The following is a 24,609-nucleotide window of genomic DNA, read 5'->3' as shown; positions in this document are numbered from 1 at the left end:
ACTGACTGTTATATGAGACGCCTTCCTGTAGTTCTGGCTCTGCTGCTGACGAGCAGAGTACACGCTGCTGGGTTGGTGCTTGACTCAGAGCTGCTGTTTCACAAAGAAGTTCATTGACGTTGGTGATGTGTATGTTATCTCCAACCTAATCATGGCTAAGTCTATGTTTTAGGAATAAATAATAAAATAACAAAAATAAGTGTGTGTGGACTTTTCAAGGTATCAGGGTAACATTTACAGTTCATATATATATTTGTGGATGTGTAAAAATGTGCATGTGTATGGAGTATGAAATACTCTTAAAATCTCAAAACTTTGAATTCCTATACAGTTCATATAAACCTGTGATATTGTTTATCAGTTTACTTTGCTATTCTTTTTGAGTTTTAACAACAAATTAGGTTTCTATTCTGTCAATTTAATGTTGTCACTTTTGAATGAAAGTGACACATGGTTATTTATGAATTAGTTTTCTTAATTGGCAAGAACTTAATTGCTCATTGTTTCATTTCTCATTATAAGTATATCTATATATAATTTATCATTATTAAAAGATGAAATTGATAATTTAAAATACACATGTAACCAGAATTTTGTTTCGTTAAATAAGCACACTTACATATCAAAATAATTGATGGTGAAGAATTAAGAGTTGAACCCATTTCATTTTAGTTGAGTTGTATTCCTGGGCCTTGTCCAACCTCAGATGACTTGAAGTATACCATGACTCGTTTAGCAGTAGATGGAGCCGATATTTATATTGTGGAGCATGGCTGTGCTACAAATATAAAGGTACACATTTGTCTGTTTCTTGGTCAGTGTAATCCTTTTTCCTTTTAGCCAAACCAAACCTCTATTTCTTAAAGTAAATCACATATTTTTAGTTTGCCATCACAGAATACTACAACATTCTAGGAGGGAGCTTTCTATTTTTAATTCACCTGTGTTCTTTTCCAGTCTTATTTTAAGACATACTTTCACTACTTTTTTCTTTTACTGAATTTTTATAACCTTGCTTTATGGCTGGAATATAAACTAGTAGGTTGCTTTTATGACAGGAACATAAACTCATAATGTTTTTAGACGATTTAATTTTGAATGCCTTTAGACTTTATTTATTTAACTTCTTGCCTGGCTCCTGGAAACATTTGTTTGCCACCTCTGCTTTAAGGGTTACTGTTGAAAATCAGGCATTGAGAGTCTGTGATTCATCTGTTGCTGACATTCTTATTTTTCTTTTCTCCTTCTCTGATTTCATTTGGAATTATAGTCTTCTCCTTTCACCTTCTTTTTAAATTTGAATGTTTATTTTTATTCTGTTGCTTTATCTTTTCTGTTTCCACTTTCTCATTTTTCCTTTCTTTCTTCCATTTGTCAGGCTATTTGAAATAATTACTTATTCTATAGTTTACTGTAATAAGTTGCTTAAAAATACAGAAACTACAGTTTTGTTTCTTTTTCTTCATTCAACTTTAGATGGGTGCAATTCGGGTTGCAAACTGTAATCTCCACAATCAGTCAGTTGGGGAAGGAATAAGTGCTGCAATTCAGGATTTTCAAGTGAGACAATACATTGAACAGTTAAATAATTCCAGAGTTGGACTTCAGCCTGCAGTACTTCGGAGGGCCTATTGGCTTGAAGCTGGGTCAGCCAACTTAGGACTTATCACTGTTGATATTGCATTAGCTGCTGATCATCATTCTAAACACGAGGCCCAAAGACATTTCTTAGAAACTCATGATGCCAGAACTAAGAGGTAAGTGAAATTTAGGAATGGTAATAAAGTTCAATGAAATGTACTAGATAATTATAGAGGAAATCCTACTGTTAGGTATAAAATAAGAACATCTTAGACTGAATGTGATTGTGCTGGGTACACTTCAGTGAGTAAATAAGAATTTGATATTTAAATAGTCACGTAGTATATATCATCTCTGATGGTGTGGTTGCTGGGAAAAAATATTTTCTGATATGTTTCTAAGCCCATGCTATGTGTGTCAGCAGTGAAGTAAATACAAATTACTGCCCCCCGTAGCATTTTGTAATGCATTTACACCCCTTCTTTCTCACCAAAGCCCTCCACTTCCAACTTGTCATTCCTAGAAAACACCATTACTAATCACCATTTATTCTACAAAACTTCTGTTGTAGGTCTTCACAGTTGCAGGGAAGACAAAAAGTACCTAAACCTTAAGAAATAATTTTTAAATAGTCTCCAAAGCTTCTTACTGAATTACATCTGTTTAAAATGATAATATGACTTTTTCCATCCTCATCTCTTCCCTTCTAAAGTTTATAAAGTTTACAAAGCTTGTTTTAAAAATAGAGAAAACTATTAAGAAATAAAGGAAAATAATTATCATAATCCTACCACACTGAATTTGTTACATTTCTCCCCAGTATTTTTAATGTATTTCTGTTAAGCTTGAAATCATCCTATATTTGTGCTTTAAAATTCTGCATTTCTGTAATTGTTACCTTTTTTTTAAAAAAAAAAGAAAGCAAAACTCTTTTTTTTTTTCATTGTTTTTACCAGCAGCAAAGTAAGATTTTGGGGGAATAGCAAAGAATTGCAATTCAAGACAAGCAAACTTTGGCGAAACATAGGCAAGTTTGGAGAATAGAAGAGAGGGTCTTGCTTCTATAGAGGAAAGGAGATTGGGGAGGCTGTCTGGTTCTTCATTGGCTGCAGCCCTTTGGCAGCTTGAGTTTCCTGAGTCAGAAGGCTGGGGTCTGTAAGTTGTACTTAGCCATTTCCGATATATTAAATATATAGATTGTTTCTAAATGTTTCATTGTAAATGGCTTTTCCCACAATTTCTGGGTATATCCTTTAAATAGTTTCCTCAGAAGGGGGTGTGACTGTTAAAGACTGAGCTTTTGATAATGCTTTCCCAAGTTACTTCCTGGACGCTTTTCAATTTATATTCCCAGTGGCTGTTTAAGAGAGTCTCTGTCTTACTGCACCTTTGCCACCCTCTGAGTGTTTTATAGTAACTGAAAGGTGGTATCTCTGTCTTATTTTGCATTTCTTTATTTTGGGATTATTTAATACTTTTTTTTCAGATATTTATTGGATATTTTCCCTCATTTGTGAATTACCTGCTAGTATCCTATATACATTTATTTATTGGGATCTTGGTGTATTTCTTACCAATTTTTAAGAACTCTATAAAGATTATTGCCCTTTTTTGATCCCTGTTATTGATATTTTGCAGTTTCATTTATTTTTTCTTATGTTAAATAGATTTTAAGTTTATGTATTCAAATGTATTCACCTTTCCATTTTATAATTTTTTTGTACTAATTTGAGAGCACTTCTTTGCTAGTAATCACATGACCCCTGTATTTTATTTTTTACTACTCTTTTTTCGTTACTAACATAAAACTCTAAACCATTTGGATTTTTTTTTTATGGTGTTGTGCATTAATACAGCCAAGGATGTAAATAGTTTTTTTTGCAAATATCTGTTCAAATATAGAAAAAAAAAACTAATACTTAACACCTACTCATTTCACAAAATGTTTAGATATTTTCACCTATTAATCTTCCCCAAAGAACTGTTTTTCTAGTAAAAGAAATCCTATTGAGGTTTTTACTGAGATTACATTAATCTTTTAGGTTTATTTAAGATACTGGTATATTATAAATCTTAGTAAGAAAACTCATGTGTGGAGAATATTGTTTGAAAAAACATTTTGGTTTCTTTGTGCACTGTTGCCCTGGAAGCCAGTTGGTATGAAGACAGTGCCTGCTTTGATAGGTCAGATGGTAGAGGAGGGTGATAGTGAAGCTGAAGAGGTGGCTCCATGTGACTTAGGGTGCCTCACTGAGGTTAGTTTCATTGCTGTGATTTGTTAAAAATTGTGAAGTTGGAGATTTTATCCTACTTATTAGCTAAGAAGTTACCCTGCCACAGTATACTGATTGCTGGCAGAAGACATGCGAAACCTGGTGAGAGACACAGGACTTTATTACAGCAAAAGTACTAGCCAGAGTCAGATGTGTTTGCACTGGTTACCCTTGTCCCACAAATAGGATTGCCAGAGAAAATACAGGATGTGCAGTTAAAATTGTTTCAGATGAGTAACAGATTGCTTTTTAGTATAAGTATACACCACCTGTTACATGGGCACAAACATTTTTATTTGCTAAACCTGGCACCCCTATCCCTGAGTCCCATGGGGATGTCAGAAAAGACCCATGATGGATGTCTGCACATAGTAGGGTGCATTACAGAAGAGGAACACTGAGCTTAGGTATCTTTTACCACTTTTATAGTAAGTGGAGTGAGCCTGCTCTTTTCCAGAACCCTGAGAAATAGCCTGGTCAGAGCCTTACATTCTTGGCATATCCAGCAAGAACAGGTAAGGCTTTTACCTGCCCACAGTGAATTGCTTCTCCCTACATGGTAGCTCTAATGATACCACGCTAATGGCAGAAAGTGAAGAGGAACTAAAGAGCCTCTTGATGAGGGTGAAAGAGGAGAGTGAAAATGCTGGCTTAAAATTCAACATTCAAAAAAACTACGATCATAGCATCCAGTCCCATCACTTTGTGGCAAATAGATGGGGAAAAAGCAGAAAGAGGAAACGGTAACAGATTTTATTTTCTTGGGCTCCCAAATTACTGCAGATGGTGACTGCAGCCAGGAAATTAATTTAATAAGCCTTCCCAGTGATTGTTTTTTTATTTAAACTTTTTATTTTGTGTTGGGATATAGCCGATTAACAAACAGTATTGTGATTGAGGTGAACAGTGAAGGAACTCAGCCATACATATACACCTCCCAGCGATTCTAATGTGAGCTGAAGTTTGAGAACTGGTACACTGGTTTACATAAAGATAGGAATAGGTAGGTTACATTTGTTGCACAACTTCTGTATTCCAGATTTTGCATAAGGGGTTTTACATACATTATACATATTTTTCCTTTTGTCTTGCCCAGACTGATGTGCCTCTTCTAACTTGATATATTTATTTCTTCACTTCTAACTTGATATATTTATTCCATCTCATCTTTCACATCTCAAATATTATTTTTTGTAACAATGTTTCATTATGTTCTTTGTCACAACACCCTCTTTTTTATCTCAGAGCACTTACTATAATTTATAATTAGATACTATTTGTGTGACCCGTCTTTGCCTCTGTACTATAACTTCATATGGATAAGGTTATGCCTAGCACCATACAAGGCGCATAGTAGGTATTTTCAAGAAATATAAATGAATGAATGTAAAAAGGAAATGAAATACTTATTCTGTCTTCCTCTGAGAGCCCTAAGGATCTAGTGAGATAATGCATGTGGAAATGCTTAGAAAAATGGACTGTTAATAAGAGGTTTTATTATTTAAAGTTGAAAAAGTAATAAAGATATATTTCTCAGATTTCTATAATATTTTTAAGGAAGGAGGGTAGTTAATAATGGCTGATATTTTTGTGTGGGAGTCACTCACAGAGCCTAAAGAATTTTACAGACATTTACTCTTACTGTCTTAATTCTTAATACTTCATTCAGAGTCCTTATTACAAAATCACAACAATTTTTTTTTCTAAAATATAGAGTGGTGTATTATTTTGATTTTATTGAGAATTTCTTACTTGCCTCATATTTATAACATTTTGGTGTACTAAATTTACCATATGACTAAGTCTTTGCCATGCTAAATATTATAATCTTTTAAGCATAATCTATACTAATAGTTCTGTTTTTTAAATTAGTGTTTAAATTTTTTGTTCTTTTGAGAATGTTTACTGCTGTCTTTAAAGTGAATTTAAATGTTTAATTTATATATACATTTATTTTTATCTCTTTGATTTTTTAAAAATGTATGTTCTGTTTCTCATTATTGTTCCTACTTATTTTCATCTCACCATGGTGAGACTATTTTTTTTAAGAAAGGCAAAATAATTAAAAAGATAGTCCATAGTAAAAACAAACCTTTGTGTTTAACTTGTCTTTTAAAAATATTAACAGTTAACATATTAAATTATTTGCTCAAAAGTTTCTGATTTCTTAATGAGTTTTTGTTATGTTGTCATTCTTTTGTTTCTTTTGTTGTGTGTTCTATTTAGGTTGTGGTTTTTGTGGCCAGATGATACCCTGAAGAATAAGAGGTGTAAGAACAAGTGTGGTTGTCTTGGTGGCTGCAGATTCTTTGGTGGCACAGTAACTGGCCTAGATTTCTTCAAACTTGAAGAGTTGACACCTTCCAGTAGTTCTGCATTTTCAAGCACAAGTGCAGAGTCTGATATGTATTATGGACAGTCTCTTCTACAGCCTGGAGAATGGATTATTACTAAAGAAGTTCCCAAGATTGTAGATGGTAGTGTGTTGTCACTTATGTTTATCTTTTATTATCTTCATTCTGAGAGAAGTTCAGTGTTACTTTGTTCAGATTGGTTTTTTGAGCAGTCTTTTATGTAGGGTTTAATTATAATCTGTCTTTGTTTTGCAGGTGATTTACCTATATAGCCAGATAAGATCTAGTGAGTTTTTCAGAGTTGCACAAGGCAAAAGTAGATTTATTGTACAGATCTCCTGCAGTTAACATGGGTGATTTTTCCTAGCCCAACTTTAAATATTTGTGAATATATCATTATTTCCCTAGAACTTAGATTCCAGAAATAGACTTAGGAATAGCTGTGCTTTGAGGTTACGATTGTTTTACCAGTTTACTTCTATAGGAAAAACTTACCAATAGTAATATTTATACTATTGGCTCTCATGTTATCCACTACTTTTGCAAAATACTCTTCTTATGACTTAAATCATCCATGTCAATAAATTTGATGTTTCTGTAGAGCCTGTAGGATAACTTTACAGATACATGAGTTTTGTATGAACAATGAATGGTGGATTTAGGCATATTGAATTTATATCTATTATCTTTTCTCCAAAGACTTCAGAAATATATCTTCCATTGTGTTTCTTGTGTATTCCTACAATTAAATGCAATACATACTGCTAAAGGTGCCATACTGACAAGAAGTGAAATTTAGGAGAAGTCTTGATATTGCACTAGTATTTAGCCCTTTTCCCTTGATCAATTCAAAATAATTAACTTAGCTCTGCCTTTTGTCAGTAGACAAACTAGAAAAGAAGTAGTTTTAACTTTTAAGAATTTATTAGCTTGATTGTCTTGTATATGGAGCTCTTAGAGGAAAGAGCTGGGAATATGTATGCCAAATTCTTGTTTAAATGGTTTTTCACTGAATATTAATAAATTGTACATGCTAGTTTAAGGTTACTTGACTTCAGCAGTTTTACCAGAGTAAAAGCAGATTACCTTACAAAATCAGCAAATACCAAAACTTCTAGACATTTAAAGGACAAGAAAGATACGAAACAAAATTTACTTAGCTATCTTCTTATAATATTACCTTTTTGCTTTTGAATAATATTTGTTTAAAAGATTTTCATAAGCATTTCTTGTTTCATCTTCAAGCTACCCATGTGAGTTCTTTATTTTCCCTGTTTGTGGTGAAATAACTGAGGTTCATCACTGAGACTGAGTTGCATGAAGTCATACAGTCATGTATGTGACTGAGCAGAAACCAGAATCACAATTATCAAAGCCACTTTAGTTTTTTCAACCATACCACAGCTGGCACTATTTATAAAGACTTTGCTTGTTTCTGTAATCTGTAGATCAAATTTTTACCATCACAAATGCAAGGAAGAAAATCTACAGGGAATTTGCACATGGTATAAAAGGGAGAAAATAGCAAATTCTCTAACAGTGAACAAAACAAGCCTCATTTTAGTTCTTATGTAATAGAGAGTGTCTGTGCCTCCTAGTGATTCCCTCAGGAATGAGTTGTAATTGGTAAACTGCCATAAGTTTCTTGCGCAGGGAAGCTTGAAGTTAGCCCCTTCATAGTCCCTTCTTAAGTATATGACTTTCTGATTGTTGAGTTTTCCAGGAGCCACATATAGATGTAGTGTCAGGACAGAATTAAGGAGGGCATATTGGCATAACTAAAGAATTTCCTTGGAAGGTCAGTAGATACTAGTTTCCTATCATTTAAAAGTGAATCAAACCTATTTTTCTTTTGATTTTGGTTGTGATTTTTACATTCGTGATAGTAGAAGCAAATATTACTTGTATTCTAAGTTCATAAGTCTTCTTACCACTTAAGTTCTATCTAGAATTGCCTTCTACTTGTTGAGATGTTTTCTCCTACTAGCAGGTTCCTCTCTTGTGAATAGGACAGGGATAGCTGGAGAAGAGGGGAAGTAGGGCAGCAATATATATATATATATATATATATATATATATATATATATAATATAATCGCTGTTTGCCCCCAATTTACATAGCACATCACAGGGCTCTCATAAAAGGCTGAGAGAATGTTCCAGATTCAGGAAGACATGACAACTGAATGCAGTAATATACAATCCTAGATTGGATCCTGTACTGGAGAGGGCAAAAGGCTTTCTAGGACATTATTGGGCCTTTTGAGAAAATTGGAAAGCACATGGTAGACTAGATAACAGTATGGTATCAGCATCAAATATACCAAGTTGGTAACTATACTGTGTTTTTGTATTATTCTTAGGAAATAAACCTTTTGAGTATTTAGAGTAAAAAACCATGACAGCAAATTACTCTTAGGTGGTTCCCAAAATATTATGTCTGTTTATATAAACTGAGCAAGTGTGGGCAAAGTGTTTAAAATAGATAATTTTGAGTAAAATAGCTTTGATTTGTTACCACTCTTGAAATTTTTCTAATTTGGAAATTTTTCATATAAATAGTTATTTGAAAAAGAAGAAATTCAGTTTGTGAACTCTGGTTTCATATGTATGTTGATATCTTTCTGTAGTGTTTAGCATATTGCTATATGAAATTAGTTGTGCTTTTTAAAAACAAATACATACTTAACAACAGGGTATTCGATTGCATTCTCATGTTTTTCATAAATTGTTTTTGAAATTATTGTGTTTATGTAACCTACTTTGTGTTTGTTTAGGTAATGTGAATGGCATGAAGAGGAAAGAATGGGAAAACAAATCAGTGGGAACAGAAGTAGAGAGGAAAACTCAGCACCTTAGTCTTCAAGTACCATTACGATCTCATAGCTCATCCTCTTCCTCCGAGGAGAACAGTAGTTCCAGTGCTGCCCAGCCTCTCTTGGCTGGCGAAAAGGAAAGTCCCTCTTCTGTTGCCGATGACCATTTGGTTCAAAAAGAATTCTTGCATGGTACAAAAAGAGATGATGGCCAAGCAAGGTCAGTGTTCAGTTAGATTTAGAAACCTGATTGTAATAGGATTATAGGATTATAAGTGCTTAAACCTGCGGAGAAAAACTGCCCCCCCTCAACCCCCCCAGCCCCCCCTGCCTTCAGCTCACTTGCTGTAGAAAATTTTTTCTCCTCTTGAACTTATTTTTAAATACCTGTTTGCTGTTGTTTTTCTGATTGCAAGAGTAATTAATACTATTCATTCCAGATATTAAGAAAATACAGAAAAGTATAACAAAAATGAATGTTTCTTGTCCTCCCACCACTGAAAGTGAACTGTTGTTAACATTTGGATATTAGCCTTCCAGTGTGGTGAATAATTTTTGGTCTTCCCTTTGGTCCCTAGTTGATTACTCACTTCTTGCAAATCACTTTCCTCTTGACTTGATAGCACATTTCAGATCCCCCTGCCCAAGTCCTTGACTATTCTCTCTTGGTCTCTATTTCCAAGTCCTCCATTTTTTTCCTTTCCATTCTTCTTTCTCTTATTCTTAACAGCTGCCATTTGTTAAATGTTGTTAGCCCTAAAGATTCTGTTCTGTACCCTTCTCACCTCTCAATCTACTATTTCCCTCAGCAGTCTTAGTAACTATTTGGCTTCAATTATGATCTGTAGTTAACATCTTATAAGTGTAAAAACTCCATCCCCTACCTGTGTCCCTGTGAGCCTAGCCATCTTCTTGATGTTTCATGGATGGCTCAGACTCAGCATATTAAAAAGTGACCTTGTGCCTATCGTGCTCAGCTTGTTATGCCTCAGTAAATGGCACTCATATATCAGTTGCTGAAGTCAGAAATATTGGAGTTATCTATGACATATTGCTTTCCTTTATTTCCTCTTATCTGATCAAAGACACCTGGCATATTTTGTTGAATAAACTTTTAATGAATATGGGAATAATAAAAAGTTTACAAATCCATTAGTGTCCATGGATTATGGATAGATTATACTCCAGGTTTCTTTAAATTTTTGTTTTAAGCTGACTCCATTTTTTTGTTTGTTTTGTTTTTGGAACTGTATGGGGTAGGAACATATACTGTGCTGTTTTGCTACTTTCTGTGGGTATTTTATTGTAAAAGTTTACATCTTTCTTTGTTTGTAAAAAGAATACAGAAAAGATTTTACAAGTACTTCTGTTTGTACTTAAATTATGTGATGTGCAATAAATGTTAATAGTTTTTCTTTCTGTTTTAGCATCCCTACAGAAATTTCAGGAAACAGCCCTGTATCTCCTAATACTCAGGAAAAGTCAGTAGGTCAGTCTCCTCTGAGATCTCCCTTGAAACGACAAGCCTCTGTATGTTCCACCCGACTTGGAAGTACCAAGAGCCTTACTGCTGCTTTTTATGGGGACAAGCAGCCTGTTACAGTGGGAGTCCAATTTAGCAGTGATGTCTCCAGAAGTGATGAAAATGTACTAGACTCACCAAAGCAGAGGAGAAGTTTCGGTTCATTTCCATACACACCATCAGCAGACTCTAATTCATTTCATCAATATCGATCAATGGATTCCAGCATGTCAATGGCTGATAGTGAAGCCTACTTTTCTGCAGCTGAAGAATTTGAGCCCATTAGCAGCGATGAAGGCCCTGGAACTTATCCAGGTAGAAAAAAGAAGAAAAAGCAAGCCCAGCAGATTGACTATAGTAGGGGTTCCATATATCACAGTGTGGAAGGACCACTTACTGGCCAGGGAGAAAGCATTCAGGATCCCCGGACTCTGCCATTCAAAACTCATCCTTCCCAGGCTTCCTTTGTTTCTGCATTAGGTGGAGAGGATGATGTTATAGAGCATCTGTATGTTGTAGAAAGTGAGAAAACAATAGAAAGCGAACAGATTACTTCTCAGCAACCTGTGATGAATTGCTATCAGACTTACCTTACACAGTTCCAGGTAATTAATTGGTCAGTGAAGCATCCAACCAACAAAAGAACCTCTAAGTCCTCACTGCATCGCCCCCTTGATCTGGAAACACCAACCAGTGAAGAAAGTTCATCATCATTTGAACAGCTTTCTGTTCCAACTTTTAAGGTATAAGCTAAATCATTAGTTTTCACTGATCAATTTATTTAGGAAAATTATTTTTAAGATGTTTTAAAAATTGCTCTCTCAGTATTTAGCTACCTTTCTGAAAGATAAAATTCCTGAAGACATGGCTTCATGTATGACAGTAAGCCTCAGGTTTATTGATGAGTTTTATAAACGTAAGCATATAAAATTAAGGAAAAGTTTCAGACTTGATTATCAGAATATTAACAATGCATAGTCCATGTCTACATTATATTCTGAGATTAGGATCAAGTCTCTGTGAATTCATATTTTCTGTCTTAAAAGTAAAATTTTGGAATTGTTTTTAATAGTTGGTATTCTTTCTATTAATCCGTAACTGCTTCTATGCAAATCCAGTTCTGCATACTTGATATTTGAGATCTTATAATTTAGTATTAATTGATTATTGTCCATATCTATAATGTATTCTGTAAATAGCTTTTTGATAGGAAAGCTAAAAATATGTCAAAATAAATTTAGTGATAAAGCCAATATGAAAACATTTTTATAAATATATAAAAGAACTTTATGATTTTAAAGACCAAAATTGAGCATATAACATCTTATGGAACTGATTGACATTTAATAATTTTATGTGGTATTTACTTATGTGTAATATATATTCTTATTTAAACTGTCTAAATGTTAATATTCTCATTGTTAATTCAGATATTTGTTATATACTACTGCGTGTTAACAATTTGATGTTCAGTGGTGGAGAAACAGACATGGGGCTTATAGTTAGGCAGTTAATATAGATAAATAGATAAGTACAGTGTATGATTACAAATTGAGAAGTCTTACAAAGATAATCAAAGGATGCTGGAATAGAGAATAATGGGAGGTAGTGGGGTTGTGTAGATTGTATTGACATGAAAGGTCTATCACAGGATGTAATATTTAAACTGAAACTTAAAGGATGAGGAAGAATTGAAGATGGGAAGATTTAGGGGTACTATATTCAGGGAATAGGACCAAGACCTTAAAGCTTCATGGGAGTTTTAAGGAAATGTGATATGATCTCTTATATTTTGGCTACCAAGTAGAAGTGAATTGTCATTAAGCAAGGAGGAAGTGGGGTGATGACTTAGGAGGCTGTCTCAGTAGTCTGTGTAAGACATGATATACTCGGACTTAAGTAATGATGGAAATGTGATAAATGGAGTGGAATATCCTTACAGATGTATGTATTGAGTAATATGTATTGAAGAAAGAAGAAACATAGTAACAGTCACAGATTTTATTTTGAGGTTGTACCCATTTCTTATCTTGCCTAAGATAAATTGCCCATACCAAAATTTTAAAATGTTCTCTTTATTCCAGGTGAAAATATGTTGGTATATGAATGCTTTAGTATAAAACCGAATGGTACTTGCTTTGAAGAATTGCTGTCAGAAGTTAGAATTATTAATATTTTAGTATTTTCAATAAATCTTGTTTTGCTCAGGCAGTCAAATGTCTAGAGAAAATAAGCCAAGGAGTTCATATCTTTAGACAACTTCAAAAATAGAACATAAAATCTTTTTTCTTCACTAGATCTAAATAACAGGCTAGCATTTAAAAGGATTTAGTTTGGTTGTTTAAGTACATTATTTATTTTGTTATCTTTTATGGATATCCCTGGAAGAGGGCATGGCAGCCCACTCCATACTTTTGCCTGGAGAATCCCGTGGACAGAGAAGCCTGATGGGCTACTCTCCATGAGGTCACAAACAGATGGCCAAACTGAAGCAGCTTAGCAGGCACACATGATATGAAATACAACCTAGTTTTTCCTATAATTTAGTGTTTCTCTGGGATTCTTTCCTAGTTATATACTATTTTGTCTTCTTTTGCATATGTTTAAAATTTCATAAAATGAGAAGTGTAAAAGAAAATAAAAGCCGATTGTGCTACAAGACTCTTGAATTAGCTTTTTCTAAGTAAAGCCCAGTTTAAAGAGGAACTACGGAGGAAAGACATTGGACGCACGTATTTTTAAGCTTTAGTAGTGTAGTCCACTCTCGTTGCTGAATCCTTGCAGCCCTGCTTTGTCATTGAAATAATCAGAAAATGAAATTGACAGTTGAATATTTTCTGTGATTTTCTCAATTTGTCTGTTAAATATTTATATTTTACATATCAAAATCACATTAACAAGGTAATTTGGATATTGAGAAATATCAGTGAGAAATATTGATAGTGTAAAGTTAGAGAATAACTAATACTATAATTCTAGTCTATAAGTAATGTTTTCTTTTATTCTAGGTTATCAAACAGGGGCTCACAGCTAACTCTTTACTAGACAGAGGAATGCAACTTTCAGGATCAACTTCAAAGTAAGTAAAAATTATGTACTTTTGAGGTTTTAAGTCAGTCTTTCTTGATTATTAGATTATAGAGTTTATTCTGAGAAATAACCATTCTTTACCTGATCATAGTATTTATTTTATGAATTAATTGGCCCAAATAATTTAACTCTGTTGTCTTTCATGGCTTTGTCTACATTTATGAGCATTCAGTAGCATTTCTTTTAGATATACTATGCAAACCACAACTAGACATACTAAAATTGGGAGCTAACAAGAATTTAGTATTACAAATTTTATATTTTGGAAATGTCCCATCCAATAAATATATCAAAAGAAGTTTTATATTTAATGCGTTAACCATCTTAGATCAACTTGCATCTTAGTGCCTCATTGTCTTGTCCTTGAAGAGTTATTTGGGACATATCTAGTCCAATTTCATGAAATTTGTAGTTGAAATAATTACAAGTTTAAAGATTAAAGAGACACCAACTGCTATTTTGTGTGTGTGTGTGTGTGGTCTTTTAAATATATATTTTGCTTGTTAAATTGTATAGTACACCATATACTCCGCTGGAGAAGAAAGCTGTTGATAACACTGATGATGAGACATTAACAGAAGAGTGGACCTTGGATCAGCCAGTCTCCCAGACTAGGACCACAGCCATAGTTGAAGTAAAAGGAACTGTTGATATTGTTCTGACTCCCCTAGTGGCTGAAGCTTTAGACAGGTATTAATTTTGTGTAAAAGTACAACTACTATTTTATAAAATAATAAGTGTATGTGATAATGATTAGTGTATGTGATATAATATTTTCATGAAAAAGAATGATGAATAATTATTGATGAAAGATTCTATTTTGATTGAATAAAAATGAAAATATATTTAAAAGGAACTGTGTTTCAGCTATTATTTGTTCCTTTCTCAGCTTAAATAATTATATATTATAATATTATAATAATTATATTACATTTTCTACTTTTTGCTTTTGGTCTATTGATCATAAAAATGACCAAATACCCAGGAACGGAGTTACTAAGGTTAATGAAGGGATAAAGAGGAAATAATGTATTCTCTGTCCTACAAAGAGATTATAGTCTAAGGAGACAAAACTAAGATGAATGACATCTAGTACAGAACATAATAGGATAGACTAGATAAACTAGATGACAGTATTAAGTGACATTAAAATGCCTCATTCACTGTTTTTCCTCCTCAGGTATATTGAAGCCATGGTGCATTGTGCTAGTACTCGTCATCCAGCAGCAATTGTGGATGATCTGCACGTCAAAGTCCTCAGGGAAGCTGTCCAAAACAGCAAGACTACCTTCTCAGAAAATGTAAGAACTTTTTGTTGAGTGAGTGCGGCAATAGAGTGTTCTTCACGTGTACATAGTAGCCAAACTCGAGAAACTTGAATATACTAAAACTTTATCAGACATTTAAATTGGAATACAGGTGGACATTTCTAAACAACCTTTATATGTCATTGGCTCTGTAAGAGATAGCGTATATGACTATCAGTTCAGTTCAGTCGCTCTGTTGTGTCCGATTCTCTGGGACCCCATGAGAACCCCATGAACAGTATATGACTATGCTATGTATTAAAGAAGAGTAATATATTTATTAAAATGTGGCATTTTTTCTTTTATTTTGGAAGTAGTTTAATTCCAAGCCTTTTCTAAAGAGCTTTGGTCCTAAGTGAAGGAGAGTTGTTTAGCACTGGTACATTCGTTTTCTGAGAAAGCAAATCTTTTTATTATTTTGACTTTCCTCTGTGATTAGATAACTTGTATCTTAATATTTTTGAAGTTATTTTTGTTCACCTCAGTGAATCAAGCCACTGTCTTCTGGTGTATGATATTTTCCTTACTTTGTGGTCTGAGTCACAAAGCTACTTTTTTAGCAGTCATGTCTCATCAGTGACTGTCCACTTGAATTTCAAGTTTATCTGAGTTGGATTTGGACTAGGAACCAGGCAAGGTGAAATTAAAGCTATTTTTAGTGATCCAGTTATTCAGAGTACATTGGTGTTTCATGTGATAGGTAATTAAGCTAGAGTAGTATAAATCAAAAGAAATTTGAAAATATTCCCAGCCAACAAGGAGAGCTAGTTATCAGAAACCAAATAGGTTTTCAAGTACACAGAATTTGGTGATCCTTTAAAAAAACCCTTTTATTATTATTGCCATCTTTTCTGTCCGTTTTTGTGTAGGCTGATTTAGCTTTATTATGTATCACTCTTCTCAACCTTGGGGCTGCCAGTCTGTTTCCCAGCTTTTCTAAGGTTTGGACTTCTAAGACTGGAAATGCCAACCCAGATGGCAGCTAGTATATAGATAGGTATAAAGGAGCATAGTGAATAACAAGTTGCTGTTGTAGATAATGTGGAAATTAGTAAAGGTCTGTGAAATAATAATACTACTTTTAATCTTTTTAGCTATCTTCTAAGCAAGATGTTAGAGGAACAAAAACTGAACACTCTACCATAGGAATGACTAATCAAGGACAAGCACAGACAAATCCTATGATGAAGCAAGATAATGTAACAATTAAAGGTCTTCAGGCTAATGTTAGCATACCAAAGGTAAAAATTTAATATTTAAAAAAGTTTTTCTGAAAGGAAATATTGTGGTGATTTTTATTCTAAACTAAATGGTGGTAGAATAAAGCATAATATCAAATTTTTAAATTTTATTTCTTTGATGATCTAATGTAAGAATTAATGTAATATAAATAGTTTACCTAAACAGAATGTCGGTTAATATATTACTAATATTTAAATAACATTAAATATTTAATGTTACTTAGTTAACATTAATATGTATAGTAATATGCAATTATTATATTATAATTATTAAATATTAAACAATCATTTTAATATTTAACATTTAATTAACAATAGTGTTATTTAATAAATTAAATAAGTTAATTAAATAAAATCTAAAATGTTTCATATCCATCAAGAATTTTATTATTATTTTATGAGTTTATATTTATAAGCTTTGCCTTCATTATACTCTCGTACACGTAGATAGATATGCCATTCCTAACAATAGTTTTCACTTTCCTGTATATCTTGTGTTTAAGTGGTAACTTTCTCCTTTTCAACTCTGAAGTATGTGACATTTTGTGTGTCAGGTGAACTTATGTTTGCTACAAGCCTCAGTAGAGGAATCTGCAAATACAGCTCCTAGTAGGAGTGTGACTCATGTTTCCTTAGTAGCGCTGTGTTTTGACAGAATTGCTACACAAGTTCGTATGAACAGGTAAGAAAGAGTTTATTAACCTGAGCCGTGACTATCTCGCTGGATGTAAAAGCAAGCCTTAACTGTCTTTTCAATATATTTTGGAAAATTCTGATGTTAAAACTCAAGACTGATATTGGAATTTCAGATCTCATTTTTATATTAGCAAAGTGGGTTTTAAAAAGTTTACACATAGTTTACATACTATCTTTCAGTAAACACTGAAGAATTTTTTAATTATTGGTTTATTTAAAATAGTGGAATGGTTTTTTTTTTTAAACTAGTTAAATATTTTTACTGAGCTATATTATATAAATGTTAACCATCATACTCTTTCTTTTTTCATGAAGAGGTGTGGTTGAAGAGAGTTCAAACAGTGCCGACCCTGGTAAAACATCAAATTTTGATAGGTACGTTCATGCTACTAAGATGCAGCCTCAGTCATCTGGATCTCTCAGATCAAATGCTGGAGTGGAAAAAGGCAAAGAGATTGCAGCCAAGTTAAACATTCATCGAGTTCATGGGCAACTGAGGGGTCTTGATACAACAGGTAGGTGTCTACAATATTTGACATATATAAATGTAAGAGGATTTCACAACAGGAAACATTATTGCTTCAATTTTAGTATTTCATAAGAAAAAGGTTTTTCTAGATGAACACAGAATGTTTAACTAATGCAAAAGATAAGGTAAACTTCGGTAGGAAGGTGAGTGGTATGGCCCCAAATTAGGACCTGCTTCTATCTCCCATGTTTTTTTCATGGTATCTGTTTGCTCATTATAGAACAGAGAGGGTATGATCCTTATAGTCTTTGCTTTCTTTTTAAAACCATTCTGTTGACACAGCTTTGTTAAAAAGGAATAATTGTGGTATCAAAAGTAGATAGTTAAATCTGTAAAATATAGTACCAATAAGAATGACAGGGATAGCTGTGGGCTTCTTAAAATAATATCTTTAAAGAATTTTCAAAAAACTGAAGAAATTGTCTAGTTGACTATTACATGAAATGTGGGAACCCAAAGCTGGGTTTGTAAAATGATCTCTAAAGAGCTGGTAGGAAACTTTGTTCAAATGTAAACAAGTTACCTCTAGGTGGTAAATTTCCATGAATTTCTTTATCTTCCTTTTGCTTTTCTGTATTCATAAGCTGTAATCAGAGAAAGAAATTTTTTAAAAAAATGATAAAGTAAAAAACTTCGGATACTAATGTCCATATGGCATATTGAAAATGATGGAATTATGGCAATCAATGTCTGTGATGAATTTTTATATAAAATGTTAGCATAAAGCAGTCTTTGAGTAAAAGATATAGTTTTCCTGGGAAAGAATGTTTTTTCTAAGTCTAGGAAATTAATTTAAATAATTTTTATTTTGTAAAATCACAAGTCAGTGTTTAAAATAATTTACTATGAAGCTGAATTATTCAGGAACTTTTTAAGTTTAGGCTTTTAGATTTTTTTCTATATAATCTTTCGGAAATTATCCTGTCTCTGAATAATTATTTGTTAATTATGGAATCTTCTTTTCACCTTCTTACTTTAACATGATTCTGGAACCTTTTAGTTAGTATGACATTCAGTTCAGTTCAGTTCAGTTGCTCAGTTGTGTCTGACTCTTTGCGACCCTGTAAATCACAGCACGCCAGGCCTCCCTGTCCATCACCAACACCCGGAGTTTAGGCAGTGTTATTTTAGAAACTGGTTGGTTCATTGTTTTTCTTTGATAGAATACTAAGATACCTTTTAGGACAACCACTGTGTCAAATGGTATTGTTTATTGTTTTTTGTTTTATTTATTGTTTTTGTTTTATTTACTTATTATTTATTGTTTTTAAAAAATAGACAAACCTCTGCTTTTAAAAATGGTCATTTTGTTCTCTTTTAATAATAGATATTGGTACCTGTGCCATCACTGCTATTCCTTTTGAGAAATCCAAAGTTTTATTTACTCTTGAAGAGCTGGATGAGTTTGCTTTTGTGGATGAAACTGATCAGCAAGCTGTTCCAGATGTAACTCGAATAGGTCCCAGCCAGGAAAAATGGGGTTGGATAATGTTCGAATGTGGACTTGAAAATTTAACAATAAAAGGTAAGCTTTTTAAATTTCTGCCTCAAGGGAACAAATTGGACACAGATTACTGAAATGTTTTGAATAATCATGACTTTCAGTAAGCTGAATCAGCATATTCAAGCAGAAAGTATGACATCTGAGATTATTTAATAGGAGTGAGTGCCCCATCCCAATTGTGTAAGTGGATCTTTATGGAATTATCGTGTGATTTAAAACTAGCAAAGCAACTGGACATACAAATCATCAGTGCCTGAGCAAAGCAGTGTATAGCTCAGAAAAAATTCTTGCATAAAATATAAAACATCTTAACTTTAGAAACTTTGTATCTTTGGAAACTGGATCTTTGATTATTAGATTCTTGCCATGTAGGATGAAAATACTGTAAATTCTTTATTCCGTGATCAGTGAATTCAGTTAATCTATCATGTACAACTCTTTGTGACCCCATGGACTGCAGCACGCCAGGCTTTCCTGTCACCAACTCACAGAGCTTGCTTAAACTCATGTCCATAGAGTAGGTGATGCCATCCAACCATCTTACCCTATGTCAACCCCTTCTCCTACTGCCTTCAATCTTTCCTAGCATCAGGATCTTTTTCAGTGAGTCATTTCTTCATATCAAGTGGCCAGAGTGTTGGAGCTTCAGCATCACTCCTTCCAGTGAATATTCAGTACTGATTTCCTTTAGGATGGATTGGTTGATCTCTTTGCAGTCCAAGGGACTCTCAAGAGTCTTTTCCAACACCACAGTTCAAAAGCATCAATTCTTCTGCGCTGAACTTTCTTTATAGTCCAACTGTCCCATCCATACATGACTACTGGAAGAACCATAGCTTTGACTAGATGAAACTTTGTCTGCAAAGTAATGTCTCTGCTTTCTATTATTCTAAATTTGTCATAGCTTTTCCTCCAAAGAGCAAATGTCTGTTAATTTCAAGGCTGCAGTCACCATGTACAGTGATTTTGGAGTCCAAGAAAATAGTCTGTCACTGTTTCCATTGTTTCCCCATCTATTTGCCATTGAGTGATGGGACTGGATGCGATGATCTAAGTTGTCTGAATGTGAAGCCAACTTTTTTACTCTTCTTTTTCACTTTCATCAAGAGGTTCTTTAGTTTTTCATCACTTTCTTCCACAAGGGTGGTGTCATCTGTGTATCTGAGGTCATTCATGTTTCTCCTGGCAATCTTGATTCCAGTTTGTGCTTCATCCAGCCCAGCGTTTCTCATGATGTACTCTGCATATAGATTAATTAACCAGGGTGACAGTATACAGCCTTGATGCACCTTTCCCGATTTGGAACCAGTCTGTTGTTCCATGTCCAGTTTTAACTGGTGCTTCTTGACCTGCATGTAGATTTCTCAGGAGGCAGGTCAGGTAGTCTGGTATTCCCATCTTGAAGAATTTCCCACAGTTTGTTATGATCCACACAGTCAAAGGATTCGTCGTAGTCAATAAAGCAGAAGTAGATGTTATTCTGGAACTCTCTTGATTTTTCGATGATCCACGGATGTTGGCAGTTTGATCTCTGGTCCCTCTGGCGTTTCTAAAATCCAGCTTGAACATGTGGAAGTTCACAGTTCACATACTGTTGAAGTCTGGTGTGGAGAATTTTGAGCATTACTTTGCTGGCATGTGAGACGAGTGCAATTGTGTGGTAGTTTGAACATTCTTTGGCATTGGAATGAAAACTGACCTTTTCCAGTCCTGTGGCCACTGCTGAATTTTCCAAATTTGCTGGCATATTGAGTGCAGCACTTTCACAGCATCATCTTTAGGATTTGAAATAGCTCAACTGGAATTCCATCATCTCCACTAGCTTTGTTTGTAGTGATGCTTCCAGACACCCACTTGACTTTGCTTTCCAGGTATGGCTCTAGTGAGTAATCACACCATCGCAGTTATCTGGGTCATGAAGATCTTGTTTGTATAGTTCTTCTGTGTATTCTTGCCCCCTCTTCTTAATATCTTCTGCTTCTGTTAGGTTCCTACCATTTCTGTCCTTTATTGTGCTCATCTTTATATGAAATATTCCCCTGTTACCTCTGATTTTCTTGAAGAGATCTCTAGTCTTTCCCATTCTATTGTTTTCCTCTATTTCTTTGCATTGATCGCTGAGGAAGGCTTTCTTATCTCTCCTTGCTTTTCTTTGGAACTCTGCATTCAAATGGGTATATCTTTCCTTTTCTTCTTTGCCTTTAGCTTCTCTTCTTTTCTCAGCTATTTGTAAGGCCTTGTCAGACACCCATTTTGCCTTTTTGCATTTCCTTTTCTTGGGGATAGTCTTGCTCCCTGTCTCCTGTACAATGTCATGAACCTCCCTCCGTAGTTCTTCAGGCACTTATCAGATTAATCCCTTGAATCTATTTGTCACTTCCACTGTATAATCGTAAGGGATTTGAGTTAGGTCATTCCTGAATGATCTAGTGGTTTTCTCTACTTTCTTCAATTTAAGTCTGAATTTTGCAATAAGGAGTTCATGATCTGAGCCACAGTCAGCTCCCGATCTTGTTTTTGCTGACTGTATAGAGCTTCTCCATCTTTGGCTGCAAAGAATGCAATCAGTCTGATTTTGGTATTGACCATCTGGTGATGTCCATGTGTAGAACCTTCTCTTGTGTTTTTGGAAGAGGGTGTTTGCTATGACCAGTGCATTCTCTTGGCAACATTCTGTTAGCCTTTGACCTGATTCATTTTGTACTCCAAGGCCAAATTGCCTGTTACTCCAGATGTTTCTTAACTTCCTATTTTTGCATACCAGTCCCTTATGATGAAATGGACATCTTTTTTGGGTGTTAATTCTAGAAGGTCTTGTAGGTCTTCATAGAACCATTCAGCTTCAGCTCCTTCAGCATTACTGGTTGGAACATAGACTTGGATTACCATGATATTGAATGGTTTGCCTTGGAAATGACCAGAGATCATTCTGTCATTTTTGATACTGCACAAAAGTACTGCATTTCAGACTCTTTTGTTGACTGTTAGGGCTACTCAATTTTTTCTAAGGGATTCTTGCCCACAGTAGTAAATATAATGGTCATCTGAATTTAATTCGCCCATTCCAATCCATTTTAGTTCACGGATTCCTAAATTGTTGATATCCACACTTGCCATATCCTGTTTGACCACCTCCAATTTACCTTGATTCGTGGACCTAACATTCCAGGTTCCTATGCAATGTTGTTCTTTACAGCATCTGACTTTCCTTCCAGCACCAGTCACATCCACAACTGGGCATGTTTTCGCTTTGGCTCTGTCGCTTAATTCTTTCTGGAGTTATTTCTTCACTCTTCTCCATTAGCATATTGAGCACCTCCTGACCTGGGGAATTCATCTTTCAATATCATATATTTTGTCTTTTCATACTGTTGATGGGGTTCTCATGGCAAGAATACTGAAGTGGTTTGCCATTTCCTTCTCCATTGGACCACATTTTGTTAGAACTCTCCACCATGACCCATCCATCTTCTGTGGCCCTACATGGCATGGAGTTAGGCAAGGCTGTGGTCCATGTGATCAGTTTGATTTGTGAGTGTGGTTTTCATTCTATCTGCCTTCTGACAGATTAGGATAAGAGGCTAATAGAAGCTTCCTGATGGGAGAGACTGGTTGTCTACTGACTTATATTTACTTTTATATTACTGACTGTAACTTTAAAATAGGAAGGCTGAATTGTGTATAAGACTTTCAGATTTAGTCCTGTGTGTGCATGTGCTTAGTCGCTCTGTTGTGTCTCACACTTGGCAATCCCATAGACTGTAGCCTGCCAGGCTCCTCTGTCCATGGGGTTCTCCAGGTAGGAATACTGGAGTGGGTCGCTATTTCCTTCTCTAGGGGATCTTCCTGACCCAGGGATTGAACCCAGGTCTCCTGCATTGCAGTCAGACTCCTTACCAACTGAGCTATGAGGGAAGCCTCAATGTTAATAGTAGTGTTTATGCCTACAGTTCCTTACCCGATGACCCAATATTACATCACTTCTATATATAAGGATAAAATTTTGGTAGGAAAAAATCTTTATGAGGTTTTTATTTTTTTCTTTATAAAAGTTGTAGAGTACAGCATTGAGATAAGACCTAATGTTTTTAATAAATAAATTCTTTCATTTGTATAGGAGGAAGACAGTCTGGTGCTGTTTTATATAACGCTTTTGGAATTATGGGTAAAGCTAATGTCACAGAAAGGGGTGGAGTGCTGACATCCAATAATTCTTCTGATTCTCCAACTGGCAGTGGCTATAATACTGATGTCTCTGATGATAATCTTCCTTGTGACCGCACAAGCCCTTCTTCAGACTTAAATGGAAATTCTGTTTCTGATGAACAAGTTGGTGAATTTCTAATAATAGTAATGCTTTGGGAAAATAGAAAATTCCTTACCCAAGTCACAGTCAATTTCTAGAGTATATTTGCTTATCTTTCCATGTTTTAGATTTTGCTTAAATGGTAGCCAAGGCATTTTGATGATTATATTCTACAACTGTAATTGCTAAAATTTCACTTATATCTGTAAATATATAACATTATACTTTGCTTATGTTAAACAATTTTATTTGTTGAATTAATGGAATTTCAGAAAAGCAGAACTTTGTTTTTATCTTGTTTAAAAGATTTTAGCAGAATTAATTTTTTAAATAGTTTTATTACTGGTAGTATTTCACATGTTTAAATATTTTAACATTTTTGTCAATATCTGCCTTTTTTTTAACAAGTGTATAGAAATGAGTTCAAATGCAACTCGTTATTTTTGTCATGGTATAATTTCATGAGGATGAATATAGTAACAGCAATAATGAAAATGTTCAAAATTCTATAGACTACTGAATACTTGTACCTACTATCTGATTGCTGATCTTGGGCACATTTTTTTTTTTATCTTTTTAGCATCTTGTGTGTTTCTGAAATGAGTATTGTAATGATATTAACATTCAAGAGTTGTGATGATTGAAGGAGGCAGGTCATAAGAAAGACTTAGCTTGGTGTCTAGAGCATAGTAAGAACTTGGTAAATGTTGTTCTTAGACATGCATACACTTCTGCTCATTTGAAGATTAGACCAACTGAAGAGAAAGAAACTACCTTTTAACTAAGAAATATGTCTTAGTCATCCAGTATGCCTTGGTACAATCACTTCTGAACTCTGGGTCTCTGAAAAGTTACTTTTGAAATGTTTATTTTGAATTTAATGCACAGTAAATAGGTTTTTTATATTTTTTTTATTTTTCTCAATTATGGAAGAGTGATAGCACAATTACAGGAAACTTGGGAAATACAGAACAAGGTTGCATACGGTTCCACTATATATTACAATTATTTTTTAAGTAGATAAATTCTTTTTTAGCTAGAGTTTCAATATCAAACTCTCACAAATTAATAGAATGAATATGCAGAGAAGTAGAAGGATATAGTGTGGGCTTCCCTGGTGGCTCAGATAGTAAAGAATCTGCCTGCAATGCAGGAGACCTAGATTCAATCCCTGGGTATACAAATAGTGACACAATTTTTAAAGGTTATATTCCAGTGCTATATGGGTGCTTCTCAGGTGGTGCAGTGGTAAAGAACTCACCTGCCAGTGCAGGAGACCCAGGAGATGCGGTTTCAATCCCCGGGTTAGGAAGATCCCTTGGATAATGGGATGGCCACCCACTCTAGGACTCTTGCCTAGAGAATCCCATGGACAGAGGAGCCATGGGTTA

The 24,609-nt window shown here is 34.3% G+C and overlaps 1 protein-coding gene across 7 annotated transcripts in view; it reads left to right on the top strand.

Moving 5' to 3' along the window:
• Positions 1 to 24,609, top strand: part of BLTP1 (bridge-like lipid transfer protein family member 1) — a 198,188-nt gene that overhangs the window by 78,683 nt on the left and 94,896 nt on the right. For all 7 annotated transcript variants that reach the window (XM_070474895.1, XM_070474896.1, XM_070474897.1 and 4 more), the window contains exons 25-37: positions 673 to 792; positions 1,477 to 1,757; positions 6,081 to 6,331; positions 8,985 to 9,243; positions 10,451 to 11,288; positions 13,554 to 13,624; positions 14,152 to 14,325; positions 14,816 to 14,936; positions 16,037 to 16,183; positions 16,738 to 16,865; positions 17,195 to 17,394; positions 18,736 to 18,933; positions 23,030 to 23,241. In XM_070474895.1, coding sequence (XP_070330996.1) covers positions 673 to 792; positions 1,477 to 1,757; positions 6,081 to 6,331; positions 8,985 to 9,243; positions 10,451 to 11,288; positions 13,554 to 13,624; positions 14,152 to 14,325; positions 14,816 to 14,936; positions 16,037 to 16,183; positions 16,738 to 16,865; positions 17,195 to 17,394; positions 18,736 to 18,933; positions 23,030 to 23,241 — 3,000 coding nt within the window. The remainder of the gene's footprint in view (positions 1 to 672; positions 793 to 1,476; positions 1,758 to 6,080; positions 6,332 to 8,984; positions 9,244 to 10,450; positions 11,289 to 13,553; positions 13,625 to 14,151; positions 14,326 to 14,815; positions 14,937 to 16,036; positions 16,184 to 16,737; positions 16,866 to 17,194; positions 17,395 to 18,735; positions 18,934 to 23,029; positions 23,242 to 24,609) is intronic.

This window comes from Odocoileus virginianus, chromosome 12, assembly GCF_023699985.2.
Source record: "Odocoileus virginianus isolate 20LAN1187 ecotype Illinois chromosome 12, Ovbor_1.2, whole genome shotgun sequence".
Classification (NCBI taxonomy): domain Eukaryota; kingdom Metazoa; phylum Chordata; class Mammalia; order Artiodactyla; family Cervidae; genus Odocoileus; species Odocoileus virginianus.
Note: the sequence above shows the minus strand (reverse complement) of the source record. Positions and strands in the feature narration are given on the sequence as shown.